This window comes from Oncorhynchus mykiss, chromosome 30 (assembly GCF_013265735.2).
Source record: "Oncorhynchus mykiss isolate Arlee chromosome 30, USDA_OmykA_1.1, whole genome shotgun sequence".
Lineage (NCBI taxonomy): Eukaryota > Metazoa > Chordata > Actinopteri > Salmoniformes > Salmonidae > Oncorhynchus > Oncorhynchus mykiss.
Window position 1 is genome coordinate 35864539 of NC_050570.1, and position 19007 is coordinate 35883545.

Consider the following 19007-nt stretch of genomic DNA (forward strand, 5'->3'; position numbering starts at 1 on the left):
ATCCAGACCTCCGTGGGTTGATACATTTGATTTCCATTGATAATTTTTGTGTGATTTTGTTGTCAGCACATTAAACTATGGAAAGAAAAAAGTATTTAATGAGAATATTTCATTCATTCAGATCTAGGATGTGTTATTTTAGTGTTCCCTTTATTTTTTTGAGCAGTGTATATATATATATAAAAGACAGGCTGCCCAATTCTGATCTTATTCTCACTTATTGGTCTTTTGGCCAATGACATCAGATCTTTTCACATCAGATCTTTTTCAGAGCTGATCTGATTGGTCAAAAGTATCAGAATTGGGCTGCCTGTTTAAATGCAGCCAATGCTTCCCTGATGGTATCCTATTTCCCAAATAGTGTACTACTTTTGACCAGAGTAAAGCACTTTATATGGAATAAGGGACCCATTTGGGACCCATTTCCAGTCACACCTTAACACTTTACCCATCTCAACCATGATAAACATAGAGCACAACAGGAAGATAGAGACAGGTATGGTGGCCTAGAGGCTGTTCTAGGGTCAGTTTGGGCCATAATTGTTATGGTCATGGACAATGGGCTATAGCTAGCAGTCAACAGACAAACCCACTGTCTCCCTGCTCTGAGTTTGTTACATTATGACTAATGTTATGACTAATTTGTATTCCAAATGACACCCTATTCCCTAGATAGTGCAGTACTTTTGACCAAGGTGCACTGTATAGGGAATAGGGTGCCATTTGGGATCCATCCTTGTATTTTATTTCACCTTTTTTTAACTAGGCAAATATACCCTTTTCCTCATGATAATGCAAGGTGGAGAAAGTATTGGTTCACATGGATGTGATATGTGTGCCAAGTCTATATTAGTATGTGTGCGTCAGCTACTATAAGGCCCCTAAGCCTTCTGCATGGGTTCCCACCCTCCCTGGTTCCTACCGCCTTGTTCTGCTGCTAATAACCGTGCGCACCCGTCGTCCCTCCCCGGTTCACACCGCATCATTAAGAATAACTTTTTATGCCACAATAACTACCGCCCTGTAGCACTCACATCTGTGAAGTGCTTTGAAAGGCTGGTTATGGCACACATCAACTCCATCATTCTAGACACCCTAGACGAGGGGTCTCCAACCTTTTCTTACATGACAGCTACTTTTAAAAATGAAACATGTCACAAGCTACTAATCTTTTCCTAGCTATCGAATAGGCACATTCTTCTCTTCTCCGTTCACCTGCAACTCTTCTCCAGGTACAAGATAATGTAGTGCACTGTGTCTTCTGTCAATATACCTGTTAAAATAATGGTTCATAAAAACTCTAAGGGGGCCCTATAAAATCTGGGATTTTTCTCCCCAGATTATGTTTTATATTTACCTAAATTACGAATCAAATCACATTTTATTGGTCACATACACGTGTTTAGCAGATGTTATTTCGTGTGTAGCGAAATGCTTGTGTTTCTAGCTCCGATAGCGCAGTAATATCTAACAAGTAATATCTAATAACATATACCCAATACACACAACCATAAGTAAAGGAATGGAGTTAAGAATATCTAAATATATGGACGAGCAATGTCAGAGCGGCATAGACTAAGATACAGTAGAATATAGTAGAATACAGTATATACATATGAGATGAGTAATGCAAAATATGTAAACATTATTAAAGTGGCCAGTGATTTTAAGTCTATGCATATAGGCAGCAGCCTCTAATGTGCTAGTGATCAACTGCTAGTGATGGGCATTCCGAGTCTTTTCTGTGAGTGGGGTCTTCATTCAGTAATGCTTAGAAATTGAACTAAAATCTAATTTAAAGCCTAAGTCAAATGTGAGTTCAAATACATTTTAACCTGACCAAAATATTAGATGGCCTGCAAAAAGAATAATGACAAAATGTAACACACTGAAAAAATGTTGCATGGACCAGAATGAGGCTCTCTCCTCACTATATTGTTCCTGCAGTGAGAAATTACCATCTTCAGAGAATGTTTTTATAAATTATCTGCAGATAATTTATGTCTGGAGCTAAAAAAGCAGTAGTAACAATATAAAAATGTTCAACCACTCCACACATTTCTTGTTGTGTGGAGTATGTGAACTACAGTTTTGATAAGTCGGTTAGGACATCTACTTTGTGCATGACACAAGTCATTTTTCCAACAATCATTTACAGACAGATTATTTCACTTATAATTCACTGTATCACAATTCCAGTGGATCAGAAGTTTACATACACTAAGTTGAATGTGCCATTAAACAGCTTGGAAAATGCCAGATAATGATGTCATGGCTTTAGAAGCTTCTGATTTACATACTTTACATACAGTGCCTTGCGAAAGTATTCGGCCCCCTTGAACTTCGTGACCTTTTGACACATTTCAGGCTTCAAACATAAAGATATAAAACTGTATTTTTTTGTGAAGAATCAACAACAAGTGGGACACAATCATGAAGTGGAACGACATTTATTGGATATTTCAAACTTTTTTAACAAATCAAAAACTGAATAATTGGGCGTGCAAAATTATTCAGCCCCCTTAAGTTAATACTTTGTAGCGCCACCTTTTGCTGCGATTACAGCTGTAAGTCGCTTGGGGTATGTCTCTATCAGTTTTGCACATCGAGAGACTGAAATGTTTTCCCATTCCTCCTTGCAAAACAGCTCGAGCTCAGTGAGGTTGGATGGAGAGCATTTGTGAACAGCAGTTTTCAGTTCTTTCCACAGATTCTCGATTGGATTCAGGTCTGGACTTTAACTTGGCCATTCTAACACCTGGATATGTTTATTTTTGAACCATTCCATTGTAGATTTTGCTTTATGTTTTGGATCATTGTCTTGTTGGAAGACAAATCTCCGTCCCAGTCTCAGGTCTTTTGCAGACTCCATCAGGTTTTCTTCCAGAATGGTCCTGTATTTGGCTCCATCCATCTTCCCATCAATTTTAACCATCTTCCCTGTCCCTGCTGAAGAAAAGCAGGCCCAAACCATGATGCTGCCACCACCATGTTTGACAGTGGGGATGGTGTGTTCAGGGTGATGAGCTGTGTTGCTTTTACGCCAAACATAACGTTTTGCATTGTTGCCAAAAAGTTACATTTTGGTTTCACCTGACCAGAGCACCTTCTTCCACATGTTTGGTGTGTCTCCCAGGTGGCTTGTGGCAAACTTTAAACAACACTTTTTATGGATATCTTTAAGAAATGGCTTTCTTCTTGTCACTCTCCCATAAAGGCCAGATTTGTGCAATATACGACTGATTGTTGTCCTATGGACAGAGTCTCCCACCTCAGCTGTAGATCTCTGCAGTTCATCCAGAGTGATCATGGGCCTCTTGGCTGCATCTCTGATCAGTCTTCTCCTTGTATGAGCTGAAAGTTTAGAGGGACGGCCAGGTCTTGGTAGATTTGCAGTGGTCTGATACTCCTTCCATTTCAATATTATCGCTTGCACAGTGCTCCTTGGGATGTTTAAAGCTTGGGAAATCTTTTTGTATCCAAATCCGGCTTTAAACTTCTTCACAACAGTATCTCGGACCTGCCTGGTGTGTTCCTTGTTCTTCATGATGCTCTCTGCGCTTTTAACGGACCTCTGAGACTATCACAGTGCAGGTGCATTTATACGGAGACTTGATTACACACAGGTGGATTGTATTTATCATCATTAGTCATTTAGGTCAACATTGGATCATTCAGAGATCCTCACTGAACTTCTGGAGAGAGTTTGCTGCACTGAAAGTAAAGGGGCTGAATCATTTTGCACGCCCAATTTTTCAGTTTTTGATTTGTTAAAAAAGTTTGAAATATCCAATAAATGTCGTTCCACTTCACGATTGTGTCCCACTTGTTGTTGATTCTTCACAAAAAAATACAGTTTTATATCTTTATGTTTGAAGCCTGAAATGTGGCAAAAGGTCGCAAAGTTCAAGGGGGCCGAATACTTTCGCAAGGCACTGTACTTTACATACTATGAGTCAATTGGATGGATTTCAAGGCCTACCTTCAAGCTCAGCGCGTCTTTGCTTGACATCATGGGAAAATCAAAAGAAATCAGCCAAGACCTCAGAAAAACAATTGTAGACCTCCACAAGTCTGGTTCATCTTTGGGAGCAATTTCCGAATCTTGAAGGTACCACGTTCATCTGTGCAAACAATAGTACGCAAGTATAAACACCATGGGACCACGCAGCCGTCATACTGCTCAGGAAGGATACGCGTTCTCTCTCCTAGAGATAAACGTAATTTCTTGCGAAAAGTGCAAATCAATCCCAGAACAATAGAAAAGGACCTTATGAAGATGCTGGAGGAAACAGGTACAACAATATCTATATCCACAGTAAAACAAGTCCTATATCGACATAACCTGAAAGGCAACTCAGCAAGGAAGAAGCCACTGCTCCAAAACCGCCATAGAAAAGCCAGACTACGGGTTGCAACTGCACATGTGGACAAATATCGTATTTTTTGGAAAAATGACCTCTGGTCTGATGAAACAAAAATATACATTTTTGGCCATAATGACCATCGTTATGTTTGGAGGAAAAATGGGGAGGCTTGCAAGCCGAAGAACACCATCCCAACCGTGAGGCATGGGGGTGGCAGCATCATGTTGTGGGGGTGCTTTGCTGCAGGAGGGACTGGTGCACTTCACAAAATAGATGGCATTGAAGGAAGGAAAATGATGTGGATTTATTGAAGCAACATCTCAAGACATCAATCAGGAAGTTAAAGCTTGGTCACAAATGGGTCTTCCAAATGGACAATGACCCCAAGGATACTTCCAAAGTTGTGCAAAATGGCTTAAGGACAACAAAGTCAATGTATTGGAGTGGCCATCACAAAGCCCTGACCTCAATCCCATAGAATGTGTGGGCAGAACTGAAAAAGCATGAGCAAGCAAGGAGGCCTATAAACCTGACCCAGTTACACCAGCCTTGTCAGGAGAAATGGGGCAAAATTCACCCAACTTATTGTGTGAAGCTTGTGGAAGGCTACCCAACGTGTTTGACCCAAGTTAAACAATTTAAAGGCAATGCTAACAAATACCAATTGAGTGTATGTAAACTTCTGACCCACTGGGAATGTGATGAAAGAAATAAAAGCTGAAATAAATCATTCTCTCTACTATTATTCTGACATTTCATATTATATTATTTCTTTACATTTCATATAAAATAAAGTAGTGATCCTAACTGACCTAAGACAGGGAATATTTATTAGGATTAAATGTCAGGACTTGTGAAGAACTGAGTTTAAATGTATTTGGCTAAGGTATATGTAAACTTCCGACTTCAACTGTAGTAGCTGGGAGCTTGCGATGTGTTATACTTGTGAGCTTTGTTTATGACAGTTTGTGGTGGAACACATGAAAATTGCATGTGGGCCTACTTTCAGAATTGTTTGGCGAGCTACTCATAGGTGGTCTGCGAGCTACCAGTAGCTCGCAATCGACCTGCTGGAGACCCTACCCAAGACCCACTCCAATCTGCATACCGCCCAAACAGATCCGAGGGCGACGCAATCTCAACTGCACTCTACACTGCCCTCACTCAGATAGATAAAAGGAATACCTATGTGAGAATGCTATTCATTGACTACAGATCAGCGTTCAACACCATTGTCCCCTCCAAGTTCCTCACCAAGCTTTGGATCCTGGGACTGAACAACTCCCTTTGCAACTGGATCCTGGACTTCCTTAAGGGCCGACCCCAGGTGGTGAGGGTAGGAAATATTACCTCCGTCACGCTGACCCTTAACACGGGGGCCCCACATGGGTTGTGCTAAGTCCCATCCTCTACTCCCCCGTCACGACAGTGATCATGACGATGATAAGTATTCAGACCCTTTAGGCAGTACTTTGTTGAAGCACCTTTGGCAGCGATGACAGGATTGAGTCTTATTGACGCTACAAGCTTGGCACACCTGTATTTGGGGACTTCCTCCCATTCTTTGCAGATCCTCTCAAGCTCTGTCAGGTTGGATAGGGAGCGTTGCTGCACAGCTATTTTCAGGTCTCTCCAGAGATGTTAGATCGGGTTCAAGTCTGGGCTCTGGCTGGGCCTCTCATGGACATTCAGAGACTTGTCCCAAAGCCACTCTTGCATTGTCCTGGCTGTTGCTACTCTCTTTTTATCATATATGCATAGTCACTTTAACTATACATTAATGTACATACTACCTCAATTAGCCCGACTAACCGGTGCCCCCGCACATTGGCTACCCGGACTATCTGCATTGTGTCCCACCACCCAACCCCTCTTTACGCTACTGCTACTCTCTGTTGATCATATACGCGTAGTCACTTTAACCATATCTACATGTACTACCTCAATCAGCCCGACACAGTCTTTTTTAATGTTGTTTTTATTTCTTTACTTATCTATTGTTCACCTAATACCTTTTTTTACTTAAAAATTGCACTGTTGGTTAGAGCCTGTAAGTAAGTATTTCACTGTAAGGTTGTATTCTGTAAGGTTGTACCTGTTGTATTCGTTGGACGTGACAAATAAACTTTGATTTGATGGTGCCCGGTTTCCTCCGGATGTGACGCTTGGCATTCAGGCCAAAGAGTTGAATCTTGGTTTCATCAGGCCAGAGAATCTTGTTTCTCATGGTCTGAGAGGTCTTTAGATGCCTTTTGGGCAACTCCAAGTGGGCTGTCATGTGCCTTTTACTGAGGAGTGGCTTCCGTTTTTCCACTCTACCATAAAGTCCTGATTGGTGGAGAGCTGCAGAGATGGTTGTCCTTCTGGAAGCTTCTCCCATCTCCACAGAGGAACTCTAGAATTCTGTCAGAGTGAACATAGGGTTATTGGTCAACTCCCTGACCAAGGCCCTTCTCCCCCGATTGCTCAGTTTGGCCGGGCGGCCTGCTCTAGGAAGAGTCTTGGGGGTTCCAAACTTAATCTATTTAAGAATGATGGAGGCCACTGTGTTCTTGGGGACCTTCAATGCTGCAGACAGTTGTTTGTACCTTTCCCCAGATCTGTGCCTCGACACAATCCTGTCTCGGAGCCCTACAGACAATTCCTTCAACCTCATGGCTTTGTTTCTGATCTGTCAACTGTGGGGACCTTATATAGACAGGTGTGAGCCGTTCCAAATCATGTCCAATCAATTGAATTTACCACAGGCAGACTCCAATCAAGTTGTAGAAACATCTCAAGGATGATCAATGGAAACAGGATGCACCCGAGCTCAATTTTGAGGCTGTAATGTAAGAAAATGTGGAAAAAGTAAAGGAGTCTGAATACTTTCCGACGGCACTATATACAAATACCTAGCAGCCAACCTGCTTGCACTAATCCCATCTAATTAAACAAACATACTGTAACACACCAGCACGCTGTCAGCAACATTTACCTCCACACAAAACATACAGCTAAAGTGAAAGTATTGTTCTGCGTCATTGCACTGCATTTTCCAGTAACCTCAAAGAAGCTGGCAGCAAGTCACCATCAACATTACAGTGACATACTTTACACTAACTAACTCATTACATAATTACATTCAAAAGGTATTTTACTAATAACAAGAGGTATTATGAAGACCAATGTATGGTTAACTACAACATCATTCCCTGTAACGGTTACAGATACTTAGACAGCTACTACTTGCTATGACTGTGTTTTTTAAATCAACCACAGCTGAATGCACTGACTATGCTCTGGACAAGAGCATCTGCTAAATTATTAAAATGTAACTGTCTAAGGAAAACTTGCAAAGCACACTGCTGGGTATTATTCCAGTGAGCTCCGCCCTCAAACTGTTTGTATTCTGATCAAATGTGCCCTTGTTTGGGGACTAAGGTCATTAGAATAATAACCAGTAGTGTGTTTTACAAGTGTTCATTTTTACATTTACATTTTGATCATTTAGCAGACACTTGTATCCAGAGCGACTTACAGTCAGTGTATTAAACTAAGGAAAACAATAATATACCACAGTCATAGCAAGTAAAAAGAGGATGTTACCATTACCGAGAATGTTGTAGTTAAGCGGTCTACTTACAAATTTAGACTAAGTAAACAGACTATTAATAACACCTTCTTGGTATTGAATTAATTGAACCATGCGTTGCAATTTGCAACAGTCACCCGAACCTGACAGAGGGGTGTGCAGGGCTACTGCACAGCACTCATGGAAAGCGGGTCACAAGGCAGTCACAGTCCGCTGAGTACCTAGATACTACCGATTGCCATGAGTTAATAGGTCATGTAACTTAAGTGCGCTAATGTTGATAGAAAGAAGTGCCCTGCAATACGCACCAACACCAAACTGCAGGCTATAGTCCTACAGGGATACAGTAAGGGTTCTCTAATAGAAACACACCTACCCGGGCACCCAGCTCAGTCCCTTCACAGAAAGAGAGACACATAGAACGCACCGTTCTTACTTACCTTGTTTCTCTGTGGGGAGCAGAATGGGGCTGAGTGTTTTGGACGCGACGCTGGAGCACGCTCCCCGTCCCTCTAGCAGGGCTTGCAGTGGTCGGGTCTCCCCGGGTTGGTGCTGACAAGTCAGCCCGGAGCCACAGCGCCCGGTGTACACTCCACACGCCTGACCCACCGCAAGGGCGCACGTCAGACAACACCCACAGCCAGGCTCCCTTACCCTGTCGGCGCAGTCTTTTGCCAGAGGCTTGCACTGCATGAGAGCCACGGTGTCACACGGCTCGCATCGGACCACCGTCCCCACGGTCTCCGCGAACCGTGTGAATGCAGCGAGCACGGCAGTGAGACAAAACAAGCATAGACCGGGCATTCTGCCGAAAAGCTGGTCACAAAGGGACAGTAGGCGAGTTGTCAACTAGGCTTACGGGGACTCTCCGTGTCAAAGAGTGCCGGATAGCCTTCTCCATCTATTTTATTTTACGTGAACTTGTTGTTTTATACAGGCTGAAAAAAACAGCCAACAAGTCACACCCTTCGTATGAATAATGTAAACGGAGAGCCCGGATCTCGAGGTACCACGGACATCGACACACAGGCTCATGTAACCTATAACTCCTAAGTGTTTATTTATGTGTTTATTTACACATTGTCTGTCCTGCTTAGAGTGCATTTAGTCATTAGAAATTGATGTGACTTTCCATGCCTTTTATTCAGATCAGTGTTAGGAATGTCTGTCACCTTACCTACATTTCAGCACAAGTGAAGGACATTTGAGTCAATAAACATTTTCCATGGGTTGTGGGCTTTCGGGCTATTTCTAAGTTGCACGGTGGGCCGCCAATGCATTACTCTTAAAAATAAATATATTTCCATGTGACCTGCTCCTGAGTGAGACAGGCTGTTGCTGAGTGAGTGAGTGAGTAGTAGTAGTAGGAGGAGGAGGAGTAGAGAGAGAGAGAGCGAGAGAGAGAGAGAGAGAAAGAGAGAGAGAGAGAGAGAGAGAGAGAGAGAGAGAGAGAGAGAGAGAGAGAGAGAGAGAGTTGAGAGGCCGCAGTAGGCAGACATGGCTCTCAAGAGAAGACAGGTTATGTGCACACTGCCCACAAAATGAGGTGGAAACTGAGCTGCACTTCCTAACCTCCTGCCCAATGTATGACCATATTAGAGACACATATTTTCCCCAGATTACACACAAAGAATTCGAAAACAAACCACAGTGTGCCATCACAGCAGCAAGATTTGTGACCTGTTGCCACAAGAAAAGGGCAACCAGTGAAGAACAAACACTATTGTAAATACAACCCACATTTATGCTTATTTATTTTCCCTTGTGTACTTTAACCATTTGTCCATTGTTACAACACTGTATATATATATAATATGACATTTGTAATGTCTTTATTGTTTTGAAACTTCTGTATGTGTAATGTTTACTGTTCATTTTTATTGTTTATTTCACTTTGGTATATTATCTACCTCACTTGCTTTGGCAATGTTAACACATGTTTCCCATGCCAATAAAGCCCCTTGAATTGAAATTGAATTGAATTGAAAGAGAGAGCACTACAGTTATTGGCTGAGTCAGTGAGCGAGATGAGAGAGAGCAGCACGTTCGCACGTTGTGTCAACTTTTTACCAGTTGTAGGAAGGCTATTTAGATCGTCCTTATGGAGACACCTATTTCCAAACATTTTTCCATGAAACGTATTAATACTATATAACTGATGCACATCAAGAAATAATGGAGACAAAGCACTGGAAAACTACTTTGGGCACACTAGAGCGCAACGCACTGGAAAACGACTTTGGGCACACTAGAGCGCAAAGCACTGGAAAACGACTTTGGGCACACTAGAGCGCAAAGCACTGGAAAACGACTTTGGGCACACTAGAGCGCATTACATAATCGGAGGTGGTTTAAGCTGCATTCTAATGTTGAATGCTTAAAGAAATCGGTATCAAGCGAAGTGTTTTATGTGTGCTCATTTCTTGGGTCTTGGGGGCTGCTGGAGTGGAAATTTGAAATGGAAGTTTTGGAACTCCCTTACGTGGTTCTTTTTGTATGGGGAAAAGTCCTCAATAAACGAACAGGCTAAATATGGAGAATAATACATTTGCCTCTGTTGTCCATCAAGTAGCCTATTAAGGTAAATGCCATTGTATGCTACCATTTGATACAATACATACAGTGCCTTGCGAAAGTATTCGGCCCCCTTGAACTTTGCGACCTTTTCCCACATTTCAGGCTTCAAACATAAAGATATAAAACTGTATTTTTTTGTGAAGAATCAACAACAAGTGGGACACAATCATGAAGTGGAACGACATTTATTGGATTTTTCAAACTTTTTTAACAAATCAAAAACTGAATAATTGGGCGTGCAAAATTATTCAGCCCCCTTAAGTTAATACTTTGTAGTGCCACCTTTTGCTGCGATTACAGCTGTAAGTCGCTTGGGGTATGTCTCTATCAGTTTTGCACATCGAGAGACTGAAATTTTTTCCCATTCCTCCTTGCAAAACAGCTCGAGCTCAGTGAGGTTGGATGGAGAGCATTTGTGAACAGCAGTTTTCAGTTCTTTCCACAGATTCTCGATTGGATTCAGGTCTGGACTTTGACTTGGCCATTCTAACACCTGGATATGTTTATTTTTGAACCATTCCATTGTAGATTTTGCTTTATGTTTTGGATCATTGTCTTGTTGGAAGACAAATCTCCGTCCCAGTCTCAGGTCTTTTGCAGACTCCATCAGGTTTTCTTCCAGAATGGTCCTGTATTTGGCTCCATCCATCTTCCCATCAATTTTAACCATCTTCCCTGTCCCTGCTGAAGAAAAGCAGGCCCAAACCATGATGCTGCCACCACCATGTTTGACAGTGGGGATGGTGTGTTCAGCTGTGTTGCTTTTACGCCAAACATAACGTTTTGCATTGTTGCCAAAAAGTTCAATTTTGGTTTCATCTGACCAGAGCACCTTCTTCCACATGTTTGGTGTGTCTCCCAGGTGGCTTGTGGCAAACTTTAAACAACACTTTTTATGGATATCTTTAAGAAATGGCTTTCTTCTTGCCACTCTTCCATAAAGGCCAGATTTGTGCAATATACGACTGATTGTTGTCCTATGGACAGAGTCTCCCACCTCAGCTGTAGATCTCTGCAGTTCATCCAGAGTGATCATGGGCCTCTTGGCTGCATCTCTGATCAGTCTTCGCCTTGTATGAGCTGAACGTTTAGAGGGACGGCCAGGTATTGGTAGATTTGCAGTGGTATGATACTCCTTCCATTTCAATATTATCGCTTGCACAGTGCTCCTTGGGATGTTTAAAGCTTGGGAAATCTTTTTGTATCCAAATCCGGCTTTAAACTTCTTCACAACAGTATCTCGGACCTGCCTGGTGTGTTCCTTGTTCTTCATGATGCTCTCTGCGCTTTTAACGGACCTCTGAGACTATCACAGTGCAGGTGCATTTATACGGAGACTTGATTACACACAGGTGGATTGTATTTATCATCATTAGTCATTTAGGTCAACATTGGATCATTCAGAGATCCTCACTGAACTTCTGGAGAGAGTTTGCTGCACTGAAAGTAAAGGGGCTGAATAATTTTGCACGCCCAATTTTTCAGTTTTTGATTTATTAAAAAAGTTTGAAATATCCAATAAATGTCGTTCCACTTCATGATTGTGTCCCACTTGTTGTTGATTCTTCACAAAAAAATACAGTTTTATATCTTTATGTTTGAAGCCTGAAATGTGGCAAAAGGTCGCAAAGTTCAAGGGGGCCGAATACTTTCGCAAGGCACTGTATGTTGAAATTACGATATCACTAGAGTTGCAAATCAATTTGTGCCACTTCTGCAGCCTACCTGGAGCTGGCAAATCAATTGAATACATAGCCTATAACTTCAGTTTATTGTTTTTGTAGCCTTGTGTTATTATGAACGCATTCGATTGATGGTAACAGTAGTCTGATTAAGCTACACGTAAAACACATTTTAAAAAATAAACACTGGCTGTTGTTTAAGCATATTCAGTTCATATACATATAATTAATATTTGATTCAGTGATTGAAATTATGACCCCATCCTCAGTAGCCTATTCCAGCAGGCTATTGGGGAAACAAGCACTTCTTACTGCGAAATAGCCTCGCTATTCATGTTGAATAAATTATTATGTTCATTTGAACTAAGCAAGCTGCTAAATCGTTCAGTTTACATCTTGCCTACATCTTGTCTAGGCTACTGTAGACTATTTGAAATGAGATATAGGCCTATCAGGGGATGTGGGCTACTTGCCTTTATCTAAACAAACTATAGCAACATTTTATAAGAATTATAAACCCAGATTTTAGACTGTAGCCTATGCCTATTGAATTGACTAGTCAATCTCGCAAATGGGCTATTTTTAACGGTTTGTAGTCTTCACATCTGACACATAATGACAGCACAATTGCCAGCAAATAGCCTAACATTCGTTTTTTTATGTTAATCCAAATGTTTCTTGCTCAGAGATTTCGAGATCCTCTGTCCAACTTCCATCACTCTCCTGTATGATTTAGCTATAGTCAAGCACTTGCTCAAAGGGGATGTATTTACAACTATAAACCTGGTTCGAGACCTGAATGCTGATTGTCTCAAAGCTGTGGTATATCAGACCATATACCACAGGTATGACAAACCATTACTTTTTACTGTTGTAATTGCGTTGGTAACCAGTTTATAATAGCATAAGGCACCCTGAGGGTTTGTGGTATATGGCTAATATACCACGGCTAATGGCTGTATTCAGGCATTCCTCATTGCATCATGCTTAAGAACAGCTCTTAGCCGTGGTATATTGGGCATTTACCATACCCCCTTGTGCCTCATTGTTTAACCATCCATTGATGGGAAATGATCTGGCAGGTTTAATAAGACAAATTATCTTTGCTCTTGTCACATATTCAAATTAATTTATTACATCATGTCATTGCTTCAATATTTATTATTTTGAGGAAACCCGAACACTGCTTCTAACATCGTTAAATGGTTTATTGAATACAGTGCATTCGGAAAGTATTCAGACCCCTTGACTCTTCCCACATTTTGTTACGTTACAGCCTTATTCCAAAGTTGATTAAATAAAAAAATGCACTAATAAAAACAGAAAAACCCTTTACTATGAGACTCGAAATTGAGCTCAGGTGCATCCGGCTTCCATTGATCATCTTTGAGATGTTTTTACAACTTGATTGGAGTCCACCTGTGGTAAATTTATTTGATTGGACATGATTTGGAAAGGCACACATTTGTCTATATAAGGTCCCACCGTTGACAGGGTACGTCAGAGCAAAAGGTCCCCAAGAACAAAGGTCCAACCTCCATCATTCTTAAATGGAAGAAGTTCGGAACCACCAAGACTCTTCCTAGAGCTGGCCGCCTGGCCAAACTGAGCAATGGGGGGGGGGGGGGGGGGGGGGGGGGGGCTTGGTCAGGGAGGCCCATTCCCCTAAAGAACCCAGTGGTCACTCTGACAGAGCTCTAGAGTTCCTCTGTGGAGATGGGAGAACATTCCAGAAGGACAACCATTTCTGCAGCACTCCACCAATCAGGCCTTTATGGTAGAAGAGAGCGCACTTGGAGTTTGTCAGAAGGAACCTAAAGGACTCTCAGACCATGAGAAACATGATTCTCTAGTCTGATGAAACCAAGATTGAACTCTTTGGCTTGAATGCCAAGCATCACGTATGTAGGAGACCTGGCAACATCAGCGGCAGGGACTGGGAGACTAGTCAGGATCAAAGGAAAGGTGAACGGAGCAAAGTACCGAGAGATCCTTGATGAAAACCTGCTCCAGAGTCCTCAGACTGGGGCAAAGGTTCACATAGCCAAGACAATGCGTTAATGGCTTCTGGACGAGTTTCAGATTTTTTACATTTATTTTATTTCACCTTTATTTAACCAGGTAGGCCAGGGGGCAGTTGTTGTTGGGAGTGGGGAATCAGGGACAGTAAAGGGCAGGGAGGAGCGATCAGAGGGAGTAATGGACGGGTGGATGGTATGGTGAGGGGTCTGGGAGAGAGATGGATTCTCTCAGGGGATAGGGGATTTGGAAGGTCTTGTTTCCAAAAATGAAATAAAATCTAAATAAAATGTTATGTCACATGTGCCGAATACAACAGGTATAACAGGTAAACCTTACTGTGAAATGCTTACTTAACCAATAATGCAGTTTAAGAAAAACAAGAGTTAAGAATATATTTACAAAATTTAAGTAGAAAAAGTAACACAATAAAATAACAATAACGAGGCTATATATACACAAGGGGTACTGGTACCGAGTCAATGTGCGGTGGTAGAGGTTAGTTGAGGTAATTTGTACATGTAAGTAGGGGTAAAGTGGCTATGCATAGATAATAAACAGCGAGTAGCAGCAGTGTAAAAAAGGGGGGAGGGGGTCAATGAAAATAGTCCAGGAAGCCATTTGATTAGCTGTTCAGCAGTATTATGGCTTGGGGGTAGCAGCTGATAAGGAGCCTTTTGGACGTAGACCTGGCGCTCCGTTACCACTTGCCGTGCGGTAGCAGAGAGAACAGTCAATAACTAGGGTGGTTGGAGTCGTTGGCATTTTTTAGGACCTTCCGCCTGGTATAGAGGTCCTGGATGGCAGGAATCTTGGCCCCAGTGAATTACTGGGCCACACCTACAACCCTCTGTAGCTCCTTAAGGTCGGATGCTGAGAAGTTTCTATATCAGGTGGTGATGCAACCAGTGCTCTCGAAGGTGCAGCTGTAGAACTTTGAGGATCTAAGGTCTAAGGATCTTGAAGCTCTCGACCTGCTCCACTACAACCCAGTCGATGAGAATGGGGGCGTGCTCAGCCCTCCTTTTTGTGTAGTCCACGATCATCACCTTTGTCTTGATCACGTTGCGGGAGAGGCTGTTGCCCTGGTACTCTGACCTCCCTATAGTCTGTCTCATCATTGTCTGTGATCATGCCTACCACCATTGTGTAGTCGGCAAAGTTAACTTCTTGGTGACAGGGGGCAGTATTTTCCCGTCCGGATGAAATGCATGCCCAAATTCAACTGCCTGCTACTCATCCCCAGAAGATAAGATATGCATTTTATTGGATAGAAAACACTCTGACGTTTCTAATACAGTTTGAATGATGTCTGTGAGTATAACATAACTCGTATGGCAGGCAAAAACCTGAGAAATAATCCAACCAGGAAGTGGGAAATCTGAGGTTTGTAGGTTTTCAAGTCTTTGCCTATCCAATATACAATGTAAAATTTGGTGTGATTGCACTTCCTAAGGCTTTCACTAGATGCCAACAGTCTTTAGAACCTTGTTACATGCTTCTACTGTGAAGGGGGAGTGAATAAGAGCTGTTTGAGTCAGGTGTCTGGCAGAATGCCATGAGCTAAAGACAAAGACAAAGGAATTGTCCAGTTGGAATATTATTGAAGATTTATGATTAAAACACCCTAAAGATTGATTCTATACATCGTTTGACATGTTTCTATGAACTGTAATAGAACTGTCGTCTGAACTAAGTGCCTGTGCCTTGTGAATTTGGATTTGTGAACTAAACGAGCAAACAAAAAGGAGGTAGTTGGACATAAATGATGGACTTTATGGAACAAAACAAACATTTATTGTGGAACTGGGATTCCTGGGAGTGCATTCCGATGAAGATCATCAAAGGTAAGTGAATATTTATAATGCTATTTCTGACTTCTGTTGACTCCACAACATGGCGGGTATCTGTATGGCTTGTTTTGGTGTCTGAGCACTGTACTAAGATTATTGCATGGTGTGCTTTTTCCGTAAAGCTTTTTTGAAATCTGACAGCGGTTGCATTAAGGAGTATATCTTTAATTCCATGTATAACACTTGTATTTTCATTAAAATTTATGATGAGTATTTCTGTAAATTGATGTGGCTCTCTGCAAAATAACCGGATGTTTTGGAAGCAAAACATTACTGAACATAACGCGCCAATGTAAACTCAGATTTTTGAATATAAATATGAACTTTATCGAACAAAACATACACGTCTTGTGTAACATGAAGTCCTATGAGTGTCATCTGATGAAGATCATCAAAGGTTAGTGATTAATTTTATCTCTATTTCTGCTTTTTGTGACTCCTCTCTTTGGCCGGAAAAATGGATGTGTTTTTCTGTGACTTGGCGCTGACCTAACATAATCGCATGGTATGCTTTTGTCGTAAAGCCTTTTTGAAATCGGACACTGTGGTGGGATTAACAACAAGTTTATCTTGAAAATGGTGTAAAATACTTGTATGTTTGAGGAATTTTAATTATGAGATTTCTGTTTGGCGCCCTAAAATTTCACTGGCTGTTGTCAAATCGATCCCGTTAACCGGATTTCAGATGTAAGAAGTTAAAAGTCTTACTCACATCTCTCATGCATGCTTCAGTGTTGCTTGCCTCGAAGCACGCTTAGAAGTCATTTAGCTTGTCTGGTAGGCTCGTTTCACTGGGCAACTCACGGCTGGGCTTCCCTTTGTTGTCTGTAATAGTTTGCAAGCACTGCCACATCCAACCAGCATCAGAGCCGGTGTAGTAGGATTCCATCTTAGTCCTGTGTTGACGCTTTGCCTGTATGATGATTCATCGGAGGGCATAGCGTGATTTCTTCTAAGCGTCCGGGTTAGAGTCCCTCTCCTTGAAAGCGGCAGCTCTACTGTTTAGCTAAGTACGGATGTTGCCTGTAATCCATGGCTTCTGTTTGGGGTATGTACGTACGGTCACTGTGGGATGACGTTATCGATGCACTTATTGATGAAGCCGGTGACTGATGTGGTTCACGCCTCAATGCCATCGGATGAATCCTAAAACATATTCTAGCCTGTGCTAGAAAAACAGTCCTTTAACTTAGCATCTGCGTCCTCTGACCACTTCTGTATTGAGCGAGTCACTTCCTGCTTTAATTTTAGCTTGTAAGCAGGAATCAGGAGGATAGAATTATGGTCAGATTTGCAATTGGAGGGCGAGGGAGAGCTTTGTACACGTCTCTGTGTGTGAAGTAAAGGTGGTCTAAATGACGTGCTTGTAGAAATTAGGTGAAACATATTAAAATTATGAATAATATAGGTGAAAACTGTCTTGGTAGATATTGTAGTCTTCAGCTTATCATGAGGAACTCTACCTCAGGCGAGCAATACCTCGAGACTTCTTTAGTACTAGACATCACGCACCATCTTTTACTGACCAATAGACACACACATCCACCCCTTGTCTTACCAGACGTAGCTGCTCTGTCCTGCAGATGCACCAAAAACCCTGCCAGCTCTATATTATCCATGTCGCCGTTCAGCCACAACTCTGTCTAACATAAGATATTACAGTTTTTAATGTCCCGTTGGTAGGATACTCTCGAACGGAGCTCATCTAGTTCATTTTCCAATGATTGCACTTTGGCCAATAGAACGGATGGTAGAGGCAGTTTCTCCACTCACCAACAAATTCTCACAAGACATCCTGACCTCCATCTTTTCTTCATGCAAATGACAGGGATTTGGGCAGCACTTAAAGTAGACGGCCCTAGCTAGCAAAATAGACAGTACTAGACCACAACAGATTAAGACAAACAATTACAGTGGCAAGAAAAAGTATGTGAACCCTTTGGAATTACCTGGAGTTCTGCATAAATTCGACATCAAATTTGATCTGATCTTCATCTAAGTCACAACAATAAACAAACACAGTGTGCCTAAACTAATAACACATACTGTCAGACTGTGTGCTCAACTGGTCAACTGGAGTCAGGTGCAGGAGAGCAGAGATGAGTGAACAGGCACACTTTAATTGGCAGAAGCAAAAGAGTCGGACACAACAGCGTCATAACACTCCAGCCAAAGGCAAAAGCGAATAGCGCCCTAATCACACAAAATAATGTGCAACAACACAATACCACAGGTTCAAAACAGAACCCGGAAAAAAACAGCCTGACGCGTCACAAAATAACGTAACGAACAATTTCACACACAAACATGGGGGGAACAGAGGGTTAAATACACGACAAGTAATGAGGGAAATGTAAACCAGGTGTGTGGGAAAACAAGACAAAACAAATGGAAAATGAATCGGCGATGGCTGGAAGACCGGTGACGCCGAACGCCACCCGAACAAGGAGAGGAACCAACTTCAGCGGAAGTCGTTATACACATTATTGTATTTTTCTTGTCTATATTGAATACATAATTTTAACATTCACAGTGTAGGTTGGAAAAAGTATGTGAACCCCTAGGCTAATGACTTTTCCATAAGCTAACTGGAGTCAGGAGTCAGCTAACCTAGAGTCAAATCAATGAGATGAGATTGGAGATGTTGGTTAGAACTGCCCTGCCCTATAAAAAACACTCACAGAGTTTGCTATGCACAAGAAGCATTGCCTGATGTGAACCAAGCCTCGAACAAAAGAGATCTCAGAAGACCTAAGATTAAGAATTGTTGCCCTGCATAAAGTTGGAAAGAATTACAGAAGTATCTCTAAAAGTCAGTCCACTGTAAGACTAATTGTCTATAAATGGAGAAATTTCAGCACTGCTGCTACTCTCCCTAGGAGAGGCTGTCCTGTAAAGATGAATTCAAGAGCACAGCGCAGAATGCTCAACGAGG

The 19007-nt window shown here is 41.9% G+C and overlaps 1 protein-coding gene across 1 annotated transcript in view; it reads right to left on the reverse strand.

Moving 5' to 3' along the window:
* Positions 1 to 8854, reverse strand: part of LOC110521771 (insulin-like growth factor-binding protein 3) — a 62825-nt gene extending 53971 nt beyond the window's left edge. The window contains exon 1 of the mRNA XM_021599618.2: positions 8382 to 8854. Coding sequence (XP_021455293.2) covers positions 8382 to 8745 — 364 coding nt within the window. The 5' untranslated portion in view covers positions 8746 to 8854. The remainder of the gene's footprint in view (positions 1 to 8381) is intronic.
* Positions 8855 to 19007: the final 10153 nt, after the last annotated feature.